The sequence below is a fragment of the Mastigoproctus giganteus genome, chromosome 9, assembly GCF_048544385.1.
Source record: "Mastigoproctus giganteus isolate SK-2022 chromosome 9, ASM4854438v1, whole genome shotgun sequence".
Classification (NCBI taxonomy): domain Eukaryota; kingdom Metazoa; phylum Arthropoda; class Arachnida; order Uropygi; family Thelyphonidae; genus Mastigoproctus; species Mastigoproctus giganteus.
Window position 1 is genome coordinate 57959701 of NC_143583.1, and position 15923 is coordinate 57975623.

General features: G+C 38.6%; 1 protein-coding gene across 4 annotated transcripts in view; it reads left to right on the plus strand.

Moving 5' to 3' along the window:
* The window catches only part of LOC150080269 (uncharacterized), a 604576-nt gene that overhangs the window by 143234 nt on the left and 445419 nt on the right, over positions 1-15923 (plus strand). For all 4 annotated transcript variants that reach the window (XM_090381639.1, XM_090381640.1, XM_090381641.1 and 1 more), the window contains one exon: positions 5909-6001. In XM_090381639.1, the coding sequence (XP_090237765.1) occupies positions 5909-6001 (93 nt within the window). The remainder of the gene's footprint in view (positions 1-5908; positions 6002-15923) is intronic.

Genomic DNA, 15923 nt, shown 5'->3' on the forward strand with positions numbered 1-15923 from the left:
TTAGTATTTGCCATGTGGTGCAAGAAAACCACAGGCTTTTGCTGCAATGACTAACAAAAGAAAAAAAAAATAAATAAAAATCTAGGGAGCTTCGTCCCTTGCTCACTTTGCTCGTCAATCCCCGCACATGCTTTTCTACTTAAAATGTAGAGGTATGATGGAGTAAGTCAAATCTTTTCTACATAAAAGACATGCCTGTCAAAAAACACACTGATCGATATCTGATCAGGAAATGACCTATGTAATTATTTACCTGTGCATTTGTAGTGATGTAATTGACCTGCCCACTTGTACCAAGTGACCCACATCCCTGCTATCCCACCATGCGAAATTCTCAAGGTCGAATAAATATCACTATGTAATTATTTACCTGCGTTTACATAGGTCACTTAGGAAAATGACTTTTGCTTCGGGTTCCATAATGCATGAGGAATATTGTTGCATCCAAAAGAGCAGGACTAAAATATTTATAAACTATACAAATATTTAAAATATTTACAAAATACTAAAGTATTTGCAAATATACAAATATTTAAAATATTTACAAAATACTAAAGTATTTGCAAATATACAAATATTTAAAATATTTACAAAATACTAAAGTATTTACAAATATACAAACTATATCAGAACAATGGGTTTCTTCATCAGCTGACATTAATATACAAAAATCATTACAATGGAACATCAAATGATGCCGGGCGTGGTTATATATTAGACAGTTAAGCACATGCATGAGGTTGGTGAACGTTATGGAGGCAGCTGTCTTGAAATGCGATGTTTGTCAACCTTGTGTACGTGCTTCACTGTCTAATACATAACCACACCCTGCATCATTTGATGTTCCATTGTAAACATAAACAGCTAAGGACAAATGAAATGGCCAGTTTGATACAGGTTCACAGGCTCCCCGCTCTGATTAGGGTGAACCGCCTTACTACGACTTTCAAAATGATCGTTTCTGTATATTAATGTCAGCTGATTAAGGTACCCATCATCCCGATATATAATAGAGGTATGATTGTAAATAGTTTAGTATTTTGTAACTATTTTAGTTTTTTGTAAATATTTGTATAATTTTGTTATTACAGGCTGGCCTCGATTAACGCAATTGATTCGTCCCGCGAGCACATTGCGCAAAACGGAAACGCGTTAATCGAATATAATAATCAATAGGAAAAATTATAATTGGTCCTTGACCTTCTGGAATGTCCATAAAGAACTTTAAAAATACCTTTTAAATAACTTTTTAACTGTATACAATGTAAAAGATAATGAAAATAATTATGTAATTAAATGGTTATTGCATAAAACAGCGGTCCCCAAACTGTGCGCCGAGGAATATTTTAAATTTTCGAGGGAAACAGCGATACTCAACATCTGTCGGACACCGCACAAACTATTAGCTTGAGGTAGTTCACAGTTTCAACATTTCTTATTAAGTTGTTTGGACCTAACTACTTAAACGGAACCGTTAGGTATTTCTTTTGGTCAAGGTGTGCCGTGAAAAAATTACTGAGACACTAAGGGCACCGTGAACCGAGAAAATTTGGGAACCTCTGACATAAAATACACAATGAAGAAATAACTGTTGCGGAAATATTTGAATAGTGTTGACTTTCTCTTTTCATCAATCAATTTCCAATAGCCGACAACAATCTTCTCTGGGCCCTGGTGAAATAAATAACGCAGAGAACCTCAAACCTTTTGTTTGAGGTTCTCTGTGATACGAAAGATTTCCTCTAGTTCTTTTACCATTATCTCCTTCGCGGTAACATTTTCATCTGGCTCATTTAAAAATTTGAATTTTTAAATGCAAGTCTGCATTGACTTTATTAGCAGGACACAAACAAGTAACACGTCTTCTTCCGATGGTTGATGGAACACACCGAGGCGGGCAGCAGGCAAACGTTTGTTTATTACCCGTCTGACACGCGGTAAGCTTAACGTGCGATTCAAATCTTTTTCAACTATTGCATAAAAAAAAAAAAAAAAAATTGCGTTAACTGGAAATTTGCATCGTGTAAAGTGAAAAGTGGTAAAATTTTTTCAAATAGCGGTAACTGAAAAACGCGTTAATCGAACTCGCGTTATGCGAGACTTGGCTGTATTTGTATAATAATAACATTATACTAACATTATAATGTTAGTATATATTAGTGACATAATTTCCCCACCCTTTTCATCCATTGGCTCGAATAAATATCACTAGGAGGAAAACTTTTTAATGTATAGATAGAAATAAAAATAATAATAATAATTAGCAGTAATAACAAAAATATAATAATAACAGCTTAAGAATTTGGTGTGTTTACCATGTGCTGCAACTGTGGAAACTTGAAAAGGGGGAAACCTAGTGGTAGAGGGAGCCTAGCTTCAACACACCATTTTGCCCCCTGCTTCGATAAAAGGTGGTCCTGGATGACCCAGCCAGGATCAGTCAGCTAGTGGGTTCACCTGCAATCGTCAATCATGCCAATGCCATGGTCCGAGGGTACAAGATTCAGATATATAATCAAATATAACAATAAATATTATAAAGGAAGATTTAAAAAATAAAAGAAGATATAAAAAGTAGATAACAAATATGCTTCCCTCCTCTTGCAGGTCAAGAGGAGGGAAGTTTTTCAAGTTGTCAGCTTTAGATTGAAACTTGAAATTTTTTCAAGTTGTCAGCTTTAGCTACCCATGGATGGAGGCAATTCGTTCCATTAATCAACAACCCCTGGCAAAAAGAAAACTTCCAGTCTGCACTTCTTTCTCCCTTTGTAATTTGAATTTATGCTCCCTGATTCTGGAATCCTTTATAACAGTTAAAATTTTGCTATCCTCTCTCAGAGTGTTATTAGACCTCAATCCCTCTAAGAGGACCTGATCAAGGGTGCCTAGTTGACCCATCAATGTGGGCACCTGTACATGGTGAGAGGACCTCCTAGTGATGCTGCTGGCCCTCCTCCTCTGCCAAATTAGCATTACTGGGATACAATGCCTGCAGTCTACGTTGCAGGCTAACACCTTAGGAATTCGGCATGTTTGCCATGCACTGCAACCTGAGGAAACTTGAAAAGGGGGAACCTGTTGGTTGAGGGAGGACCAGCTTCAACATACTACTTTGGCCCCTGCTTCGACAAGACAGGTGATCCTGGATGTTTCAGACAGGATGAATTGTCTAGTGTGTTTGCCTGCAAGGGTGAACTGTGCCATTGTCATGACCCTATCTTCATGGTCCAAGGTTTGCTTTGCTGGGTAGTGGACTTCCCATTTGGACTCCATGGTGAGTGGGTAGCTCGGGTACTGAACTACAACTAAAAACACTATGAATCCTGAAAAAATTATTTCTTCAGGGGTTTCAACATGGTTCCTATCTGAAAATAAAAACAAAGATCCAGACGATATCAATGTAGCAAAGAGACCCCGAACTGAAGTATCCTCAGATTCCGTACCAAGATTCCTAATCATACACTCTAACACCAAAAAACCTATTGGGAAAATGTTGCTCTTTTCATGCAGAAGGGTTTAGAGGGGCTAGCAGGTTCTCCAAAATCACTGAGGTTTTGTTCTGGGGATCTCTTGATTGAAACCAAACACGACAGGCACCCTGAGCAGCTACTCCGAGTAACATCAGTCGGAGAAATACCAATTACTGTGGCACCGCACAGGCACAAAACATTAAATTCATCAAGAGGTGTCATCTCGGAGTGGTACCTCCTTGAGGTTCCTGAGGAGGAAATCTGTTTTGTACTAAAGCCAGAAGGAGTGATAGCTGTTAGAAGAATTTCTGCACGTAAGGATGGGAAGTTAGTACCAACCAGAAACATCATCCTTGTGTTTAGTACTGCAACATCTAATTTCATAACAGCTGGGTACGTAAATTGCACAATAAGATCATACATTCCAAACCCACTGCAATATTTCAAATGCCAAAAATATCGACAATCACAGATGGCCTGTGCTCGGTGTGGTGCAAAAGACCATGAAAGCAATGCATGTACTGCCACCAAATTCACTTGTCAACTGCGAAGGTGAGCACCTTGCATACTCAAGGGCATGCCAGCAGTGAAAACAAGAAAAGTAAATACAGCAACACAAAGCAGAGCTCAATATCTTATATCAGGAGGTGAAAAAACTGGTAATGCTAATAAGTAGCAGTAAGCCCACTTATTCTCAGGGTGCCTCCTTAGCCAGATGGGAAGTAGCAGTGTGTAGCACACGCTTCTTGATTAGACCGGGGTTCGAGCCTGTCACCACCAAATATGGAGGATGCGGAAAGGTCAGGGAATGACCACCACATATCCCGGAGCAATATGGCCTTAGTTGCTAATGCTCCTAAAAACCAAATAAACAAACAAACAAACAAACTTATGCTCAGAAGACCGCAGGGAAGTGATCTGTTGGGACTGAAAACAGATATGACAAGCCCACCAAAAGAATCTTTTGTTCCCATTGCATGTTACTTATTGAACAGCACTCAAAAGCCAGTATAAAACACTCAGCCAGCTGCCCCTCTAACAAAACAAAATAATACAGAGGAAACTAAATAACTTTACTCTCTGCTCACAACAAATGAAAACATAGAAATAGAGAAGGAAACAAATTACAATGCAGTCTTGGAACTTTGTGGACAAAGATATGGACACTGGACAACATTCATACTTCCCCAAAAAGGATAAATCCAAGTACAAAGTCCAAATAATGGCCAAATCCATACAGTGGATTGCCATAGATTCCAATGGAATTTTGATAATATTAATAAGGCATAAGCCAGTGTGCTTCTGTTTGCAGGAGACATATCTAAAGGCAAAAGAAGACCCTACTTTACGTAATTTCAGCATAACATATAAAGACAGAACTGGGGATGGACTTGCTCACAGTGAAGTCACCATTCTAGTGATCAACCATCCCCCTTTTAAAGTAATTCCTCTTGCAACCACCATATAGATGCAGTTGCTATTCTCCTCTTTGTAGTTTCTTCTCAGTTTTTTTTTGGTATATTTGCCACCTGGGATCAACATCTCCCAGACAGACCTTGATGATCTCATGGCACTCTGATTTTTAGGCAAGATCATCTAGGCTAATCCCTCTTGACATAAGCACATTACAAATATTAATTCCTCTGCATCTAAAAATCTGGGTTTTTTTCTATCATTCTCAGCGTCTCTTTTCTTCCACACAGCCGTTCACTCTGTACAAATCGCAAATCCGTGCTACCATGGAATATTGATCTCACATCTGGACCCTGCCCTCAAAACCTCTTTCAGGCTTCTAGATTCTATTCAAAATAGGTCAGTTAGGTTAATTAATGATTCTTCACGAACAGAGTCTCTCCACTCTGTCTCATAGACATGTTTCTGCTGTATGCCTTTTCTATAGCTACTTCCACAGGAACAGTTCTGAATTAGCTTCTATAATCCCCACTCTCTCTTCCAAAGTCCGAACACATGCTGCAACCAGGCAACATCTTTTACTGTCCAACTTCAAACTCACAGAACCAGCTTTTCTTCTTCTTCATTTATTCATTTTCTGGAACAACTTCCAGAAACTTTCATTTTCTGGAACAACTTCCAGAAACTTTCATTTTCTGGAACAACCTTCCTTCATGTTTATTTCCTGAAAATTACAATTTACAATAGTTAAAATCTAATGTCAACAAATATCTTCTTTCATCTCAACCTTCAACCCATGCACGGCACTAAGTACTATAGGTTCTAATAGCTCTCGTGTTTGGAGTTTCCATAAAGAAAAAAAAAAAAACCCATTCCCAATCACCTCTCCTCTCTTTACTTGCAATAGCTGAACTCTCATTATAACTATGCTTGTTATAAATGAATTCGACTGTGTATGTATATATATATATAAGAAAGTAATACATAGTATTATAATAAATTTGCTGTCTTGTGCTTTATTGCAGCATTTTGTTCTAATGCCTGTATCCATGGTACATGTTTGACACCTGAGGAATGTGACTGTCAGCCTGGTTGGGGTGGTCCAACTTGCAATGTATGTAAGTACCATGCTTTAGATATTGTTGTACCATTTACATTTAGAAAAGTACAATCAGTTAGCGAGTGTCCTAGATGTAAAAAAATCAAGATAACAATTATATAATAGAATAAGGTGTGATCAATAAATAAATTCTCTGGTGCTAATTAAAAGAAAAAAAAAACAGTAGTTCTATTTAACAAATGAAAAGGAGGACTTCTTTCCGTATCATAGCTTCATAACAGAGGAATTATTGTGGTAATTACACTTATGCCTGAATTCCTTATACTTATGGGCAGCATCAAAACATCTTGTTTTGTTGCTGCCCATACCTTTGCTTCATTACCTTTACCTTTGCTTCATTACATTTGCTTCATTGCTTCATTATCTTTACTGTATTTGTACTTCCAATAGTTTTACAGGTACATCAAATCTCGACATTTTAAGGCAGGTTTGGGAATCTTTTAAGTTGGTAGGCTGTATACAGAATGGCAGATCCCAAGAGGCAGAAGGCAATGGAGAAAGCTGACAAAGTGTAAAGAACAGAAGGAGAAAGCTACATTCATATTGTTCTATGACACTAGATTATTTGAAGTAGTAATATTATAATAGCAAATTGATATATGGAAACAAACTTCCTGCATCTGCCAAAACAAAAAATAAAAATCTCTTTTACTAATGCCTTTTCTTTTCCCAAAATGTGACCATCCAGTTCATCTTAAACTGTACCAAACTTAATTTGGAGGATAACTTATTTCAATGACCAAAAAACCCTTAGATATCAGGAACTAGATACATGAATAAATCTTGCTTGCTTGCTTGCACCGACCGGGCTAGCCAGGTGGGTAAAGTGCCTGCCTGGCAACCCAAAGGTCATGGGTTCGAATCCCGCCTCGGGTTTGGATCAAAGTACTGCAAAAACCTTGGGAGGTGCACTATGGCCACAGAAGCCGATGCGCCAACAACTACCAAAAAAAAAAAAAAAAAAATAAATAAATAATTCTTGCTTAGACTTTAAAATACAGTCAGTCCTCGTATAGCACGATAGTTGTGTTTCTAGAAACCCTTGTGCAATGAAAATCGTGCAATATAAACAACAGGCCCTATGGGAAAAATAGGGTTAGGTGCCGACCACCCAAGATTGAACACACATTTGTAACCAAAACATTACCAAACACAATAAATAATCGTAATAAAATACGTATTTTATTATGACTATTACATAATAAAATATTGCTAATGCTTTTGCTTCTATCGTAAGCAAACTTGTTTTTTGTTTGATTTTCTATCCTAACAGATGACAGTCGTTCCATCTCTTCCAATTCTTTGTGTCTTAATCTAATGGATTTTAATTACACTTTGAATTGTTCCTGCTATGAAAGTTGTTTTTATTTTCTCCGCATTCTTTGTAATTCTCGGTGTTGCCTAATTTAGGTCTGTAGCACGTGCAATATCACATGGTCTTTCATTTCGCTCAAAGCGTTTGACAATTTCATATTTTTTTCTCTATCGACAGAGGCGGACTGGCCATAAGCCTTACTGGGGAAACCCCGGTGGGCCGGAGGCCGGTGTGATTTTGGCCATAAACCGTAGTGAGGCCACTATAAATTTTCCCGGGTAAGAATTTTTGACTCAGTCCGCCTCTGTTTATCGATATTGCGTTTTTTTTTCTCTCTCTGAATCTGCAGTGTCTTCACCAGGACGCTTCCTTTTCACACCTTTTAAGTATTTTACTAATTTTTAGGGAATAAAGCGTAATTACAAAACGAGGAGGCACGGTTAATACACATAAACAAAGCTGTCCGCGTATAGCAACTGAATAAACAACACCATAAGGGCAGAGATACACTATTAACACCTCACATTTCTAGGGGTTACTACCATAAAACAATAAAAACAATTTCCAGTTGCGTTTCTGCTAGTGGAATCTGTTATAAACTGGTAGTAAACTCGATCTAATTGCATTTGCGATTATACCGATAACTGGAATTGTGTTGGTTTTTATGTTATTATGGTGAAATGTGTTTCCCCTTCACTGATATAAAAAACATTAATACATTTTCAGAATCTTCTCTTCATTCCTATTGTGTTGCGTTCGGTTGGGGTGATTCCGCGTTCTACTGCCATTTCTTGTAAACACAAAGGCGAATCATGCATAAGCGAATTCGGTTCGTGTTATATAAGATATCGTTCCCCTATTTATAAATCGTGTATGATCGAATTCTTGTAGTGTAAACACGTGTTATATGAGGACTGACTGTACATTTCTTGTACAAGTATATGATTAAAATAAAAATAATACCAGTTAAGAACATACTTTAAAATGTTTAAAATACATGTTTAAAAGCAAATAACAAATAAAAATAAAAATAAAAATAACAAATTCTAAAAACAGGAGATTTTGACATCTACCCTGCCCATCCATTAATACCTGGACACCCCTCCGTTGATAGTTGCCTCTGTCGATATTTGGTCACATTCTTCCAGGCACCACTTGTCAGATAACTATAAATATGCCCATAGGCCTTCAAGGAGACAGTAGTAAGATTGTAAATACAAGATGCCATGATCAATGGATTTAACAGACTTCTAGCATTTAATAATAATAGAGCACCATGCAAGCATTTGATCAGTGCATGACATTTTGTAGGCAGCAAAGATCCCTAAGTCAACAGTTGGTTATGCAATCTGCAAATGGAAGATGATTGGTGAAAATATGAAGTGCTAAAACTGACAGAACAGGAAAGAATAGCCATGCAAAGAATTTCCCTCACAACACAGGTCGACATTGTTGCAACACACACACAAACCCTCACTGAGATAATGGGGATACTGCATGATATGGGTTACCATGGTTGTGTAGCCATCTGCAAGCCTCTAATCACCCCTACTAATTCCAGATGGTGTGAGGCCCACCATTCTCAACCTGTAGATCAATGAAAACTGTGCTTTGAAGTGATGAGTCACAGTACATGATCTACCAGTTTGACAAGTGCCAGGGTGTGGTGAATGTCCAGAGAAGTTAACTACCAACAATTAAGTTGGGCATAGGCAGCATAATGTTCTGGGGCTGTTTTTCATGGTTGGCCTGGGTCCATTGGTTGTTTTAGACAAAACGATGAATGCTGAAGTCTATTCGTACATGAACTTTCACAGCACTGAAGATCCCTGTGGACAATTGGTGATGTGATCTGAAAATGGAAGCTGACTGGCGTTGAAACTGTCACAGAACAACTCGGGAAAATCCCCAAAGCTGAAGGAATGGGGCAGGAAAGCCCTGCAAAGAATCATCCACTCAGAAAGCAGGTCAACATTGTTGTAGCACACACAGGCCCCAGTGAGATGATTGGACACATGTCAGCACTAGTACAGTGCACAGTATGTGGCATGATATGGGTTACTGCAGTTGTGCAGCCATCTACAATCTGCTAATCACTTTGACTAATGCCAGATGCTCTCTAGCATGTCGTAAGACCTACGGTTTTTGGACCATAGATCAATGGAAAGCAGCAAGTTATGTTAGATAGTCTGCAAGCTTGATGGTCATCCCTGGGTGTGGTAGATGCTACCTGCCAGACTGTATCATCCTGCCAACGAATTATAAACTTGTCCTTTGTGGTTTGGATTAGGTTTTGCAATTTGTTAGAGATTTTATTCAATAAAAGATGCTATAATTGAAACATAGTTGAAATCATCCGAATGAGAAACATATTTTTCGACCATTAAATAAGGTTTTTAATTCGGAAATAAAACGTTGATCAAATATAATTCAAGTTCAGTTGCAAGCTGTTAAAGCACTTTATTAGGAAGATAATGAAATGATTATACAGAAGGCATATTAAGGTGAAAAAATAGTTTTATTAAATAAAACAGTACAATTATAAATTATATCAAATTGTACAAGACAGAGTTACTTACAGGTTAGAGAATTCTTTCAGTATAACCTATAACAACAGTTAAAAATATAAAATTGACAGTTTCCTAACAGACTGATGTGAAAAAACAGGGAAAGATTAATCTTATCATTGTACAAAAACAGGCATACAGAGCATGGTCATGCCATATTTGTTCAGCATTATAAAAATACATAAATCTGGTTACCCCCTATGCCTTTTCATTTTTTATAGATCCTTCTGCCTTCTCCAGGTTGTATTTGTTTTTAGTGAATATCACTTCCTCGTGGTTGCTTTCATATTTACTTACGTCGTTAATAATGCAGAGGATGTTTTTTCTAAAACTAAATCAAGTCTGTTTAAATTCTGAAAACATCTTAGGGTGCTTGGATGTAGAACTTAATTGGCCTGCTTTCCAGCAACCAGCACCTTCATGCAGCTTAAATGAATCATGTAAGTTAATGGGAAAACACTGTAACAGCATGTCAGGAGAGGTCATCAATGGGAGGGAATTTTAGTGACAGACTGATGTGAAAAAACAGGGAAAGATTAATCTTATCATTGTACAAAAACAGGCATACAGAGCATGGTCATGCCATATTTGTTCAGCATTATAAAAATACATAAATCTGGTTACCCCCTATGCCTTTTCATTTTTTATAGATCCTTCTGCCTTCTCCAGGTTGTATTTGTTTTTAGTGAATATCACTTCCTCGTGGTTGCTTTCATATTTACTTACGTCGTTAATAATGCAGAGGATGTTTTTTCTAAAACTAAATCAAGTCTGTTTAAATTCTGAAAACATCTTAGGGTGCTTGGATGTAGAACTTAATTGGCCTGCTTTCCAGCAACCAGCACCTTCATGCAGCTTAAATGAATCATGTAAGTTAATGGGAAAACACAGTAACAGCATGTCAGGAGAGGTCATCAATGGGAGGGAATTTTAGTGTAAGCATGCTGTTTGTTTGTCAGCTGCTGAAGCAGTGGAGGTTGTGTTGTTGGTATATGCGCTGATTGGAAGAATGAATGGCATTGTGGCATATGCACTGAAATGAAATGTTCTGTGTTCTCACAGGTCTTTTTTCTAGTAGCTTTTGCTGTTTATATCAGTATTTTTGTTAATTGATGATTATAGCCTTTTTTAAAATATAACTGAAAGTTTTTAAAGTTGACAATCTTACTTGTATATGTATATACGACTCAGTTTATACAATCTGGCATGTGCAATGGCTTTGAATATTGGAAGTTTCTGGAACGGTCAATATTGTTGTACATGTTGGCACTAATGACCTTAAGAGTAAGAGATCTGCAGATTTACTTAACAAGTACAGGTCAATGCTGAAAAAAAGTTGCAAGTTAGGATTAAACTTGAAAGTGTCTGCAATTCTGCCCAGACACTATAAGAAGGAGTATGTGATGAGAGCCTTGTCATTCAATTCGGCACTGGAGAGATTGTGCAAGGCTCGTGGGGTAGAATTTTTTTCAATGTGGTGCTTGCTAACAGGAGATACTGCTTCTACAGGAATAGGATACACTTAAATAGAAAGGGTTCAAGAATATTTGCTGATGCTTTCGAGGCAGTGTTAGGTGGGTCAGAAAACTGCTAGCTTGGGAGGATTATACTGCTTCTAACAGGAGATACTGCTTCTACAGGAATAGGATACACTTAAATAGAAAGGGTGTAAGAATATTTGCTGATGCTATCGAGGCAGTGTTAGGTGGGTCAGAAAACTGCTAGCTTGGGAGGATTATACTGCTTCTAACAGGAGATACTGCTTCTACAGCAATAGGATACACTTAAATAGAAAGGGTGTAAGAATATTTGCTGATGCTATCGAGGCAGTGTTAGGTGGGTCAGAAAACTGCTAGCTTGGGGGGATTCACAGACTAAAAGAATAACAGTAGCCACAGGCAGAGGCGAAAGTGACTCTTACACTGTTTCTATTGAATGAGCAGCAGCCTAGAGAGCAAGTTGCTTGGGATTCCAAGAGCTGCTGGTAGTCATCATGGAACAAGTAAAACCATGGCCTGTGTTAGGGTAACTAAGAGTAAGAACAGATGCATGTATACTTACATGTACACCATGCTAAGGTCCTTGAGGTTGTCACACATTCTCTCAGATATGCCAGACAAGCTGTACTTGCTACCTCAGAGTCTAAAACGCTGATGGAACTGATATTCGGGTGACACTCAAATGAAGTGGACCCAATTTCGACGAAGTCCAGATGGTCTGTGATAGCCAAATCCTCTGCTTCCACCTTCACGATGGTAGGACTGTTAGTAATCTTGGGTATAACCCCCCATGCACAAGCGCACTGTGGATGACCACCCAGGTGTGAACCAACGTAAGCATGAGTCGAGGTGTGGCACCCACACCACATGGAGGAATGCCACCCTTCTGTGTTACCAGGCAATATTAGGTGGTAGATGACTCTCATCAACCGGTGCAATACCACCAATTTGCTTATTGGAGGCTTTAAGTGGTGGAACCCATGTTTAGTCTCCAAAGCTAAGTTCCGGTCAACCCTTCCACATCACTTCCATCATGCAGTATGATTGATGACTTTTGAGGTTATGATGGACATCATGGCGAGATCAAGTTTTCCTTACATTTTGAGGGTACAGCTCGAAAACAGTGTTCGCAGGCCAGCCACTAGTTAGTACACCAGACCAAACCTATTGGTAACTCTTTAGGGGTCTTCCGGATCAGCTAGTGTATAATCTTGTTACTTCTACTATGCCAGATAGTGACTGGAGGGAGTCTGAGTAGTGTGCATGCGGGAGGCATTGTTGAGGCCACGTTAAGTCAAGGATCTGGGTATATTCTTACTATGTGTATGCCATATCCAAAAATTTCATTACTTCATACAGCATGTCTAACACACTTTTTCTTACTATTGAATACACCATGAATTGTCAAACTAATAGAGTAAGCTTATCTGCAAAAAGATCTAAACCTCCCAAACACTTCCTAGTTCATTTCAGAAATATACGTGGTCTCAATTCTAATCTCAAAAATGTCCATTTCCACTTGCAGTCTGTTAAACCCCAATGTACTTTTTCTGACAGAATCTCAATTATTGGTTGACTCAACTACTGCTCATCTCAGTTGCTCAAATTATTCGCTGTATGATTCCTTTTGCCTCAAAGGTGGTACTTGTGCATACATCTGTTCTGATATTCAATGTCAGAGACTTGGTAATTTGGAACCAACTCTTTTTGATCTTCTCTAGCTTAAAATCTCTCTACCTCATTGAGTCAAATTCATCTGTTGTCTTTACTGTTCTCCCAACTCCACTAGGGCACCTCCATAGCCAGGAGCAGAAGTGCGTAGCACACGCTTCTTGATTAGACTGGGGTTAGAGCCTGTGACCACCAGATACGAAGGATGAGGAAAGGTCAGGGAATGACCACCGCATATCTGCGAAGCAATATGGCCTTAGTTGCTAATACTCGTAAAAACCAAATAACAAACAAACCAACTCCACTAATCACTTGGAGCTCTTTGACTTCCGCTCTTTGCAACTTGACTTTCTCCAGTCCAACTTCCTTAACAGTGAGATAATTTTCCTTTGTGATTTTAATGTTCACAACTCCAGCTGGTCGAAGTGCTGAGGTTTTTGCAATTACTAATAATCTCACACAGATTGTTCGATTATCTACCAAAATACTAGACAATCCTAACCATACAGCCAACACGCTTGATCTTTTTTCTCACAAACAACCCTTCTAAGTACATGGTCGAAGTGAGTGGTCCTTTAGGCACCTCAGATCACAATTTGGTGATTATTTCTTCTCTAATGGAGTCTTTATCTCATGGCTGTTCCCAACCTCGTGTTGTTTGTCATTAGAAGAATGCAAAATGGAATGACCTGTGAGATTTTTTTTCTTCTTTTCCTTGGTCAGATTACTGTTTCGAAACTTCTGATGTCAACGTTTGCTCAGATCGTGTCAGTGAAATTATTCTATTAGGAATGGAATCCTTTATCCCACACTCCACTTTAAAGTCTCAACTTTATCTAAACCTTGGTTTTCCAATAAATGTACTACGACTGTTCAAGAGAAAAACGTTGCATATCATAATTGGCTTGTTTCTAATTCTTCAGTGTCATTTTCTGCCTACACCAAATCACGCAACAATTGTAAAGCAGTTATTAATCAGTCCAAACTAGAGTTTGAACAGGCTAAGAGTAGAAAACTTACTTCTTGCCCTAATGGTTGCTGAGCATTCTGGTTTTTTGCCAAAGCTATTGGCCGTAACTTTTGCCCATCTCTGCTCCCAACTCTGTCAAAACCAGATGGTTCTGCTGTCTCTTCAGCCAAGAATAAAGCTGACCTGCTAGCATTCCATTTTCCTTCCAACTCTTGTATTAATGATCTTGGTAAAACACCTCCCACCATTCCCAACATGCTCCATTCAATGCTTCCTCTTCCATCAAAATGATGTCAGAAGGATTTTGATGAAACATGATGCTCAGAAAGTTCCAGGTCCTAATGGTATTTCTCCACTTGTTCTCAAAACCCATGCTCTTGAACTTACTCCTGTTCTTAGCCGCCTTTTTTCACTTTCTTATTCCAAAGGTGTTTTTCCTTCTGGTTGGAAATTTGCTGATATTTAGCCAGTTCCTAAAAAGGGTGACAAATCCCTTCCATCCAGTTATCATCCTATTGCAATTATTTCTACTCTTTCTAAAGTAATGGAGAAATCAATTAACAGCCAACTCTTAAACTACCTAGAAACTTTCCGTCTGATCAACGATCAGCAGTATGGATTCCATCAGTGTCGATCCATTGGTGATATTCTGACTTATGTTACACATTTATGGACAAATTCAGTCCAAGTTTGCTGAAACACAGTTGCTCTTGACATCTCAGAGGCTCTCTGAGAGTAGTAGTGGCATATGATGCAAGAAAGCAAGTGTATGAGCATATGCAGCATCAGCCAAAAAAAAAAAAAAAAAAAATCACACCATTCCCTCCAAATGCCTGTCCAGTTCCTCCTTAAATTTATTTAACCTATCAACTTCCACAACGACAGATGGAAGTTTGTTCCAGAACAATTAACCACCCGCTGGCTAAATGCAAATTTCCGCACATTTATTCTACATGTCTTTTCTTAATTTGAATTTATGCCCCCTTAGGTTCGTAATCTGAACAAGTGGAAGGATCCCATCAGAATTCAGTGTGCTCAACCCATTTAAGGTCTTATACACCTCAATCAGATCACCACGCAGGTGCCTAGTGTCCAGCCACTGCAAATTGCAGAACTTAAGCCTCTCTTGGTAAAAGGATCCCTTCATTCCCCTCACCAATCTTGTTGCTCTTCTCTGTACATGCTCAAGTAAATCTACATCCTTCCTAAAATGAGTCCTCCAGACCTGTACGCAGTACTCAAGGCGTGGCCTGACATTTCCTTATACAGAGGGACAATCACCTCCTTCTCCCTGCTAGCAAAATACATATATATCGTTGACAAAACCCCATGACCTGCCCTGGCAGCCTGTCTGCATTGCTCAGAAAACTTCATATCTGACTGCACAATTACTCCCAGATCTTTTTCATTTTCTACCACCTTAAGTGTAGTACCACACAGTTGGTACTTTTCTCTCGGGTTACTTCTACCTATATGCAGTACTTTGCATTTGTCAAGGTTAAACTTGAGTTGCCACTTCTTAGCGCATCTGCCCAAATTATCTAGAGCCTGACAGTAATGGCAGTAGCACACTGCCATTACTGTCATTAACAACCCTGCCAACCTTTGTATCATCTGCAAACTTCGACTAAGCCTGATATACCTTCATCAATATCATTGATAAATATACAAAACATCAGTGGACCCAACACCGAACCCTGTGGGACTCCACTAATAACATTAGTCCACGAAGAGCAGCACCCATTGATTACCACCCTCTGTCTTCTCCCACTTAACCATCCTTTTATCCATTGTAGCAACTTACCCTTAATACCATTCTGCTCCAAATTGTACAATAGTCTTCCCTGCGCAACAGTGTCAAAAGCTTTCCTGAAATCCAAATATATGATATCAAAATT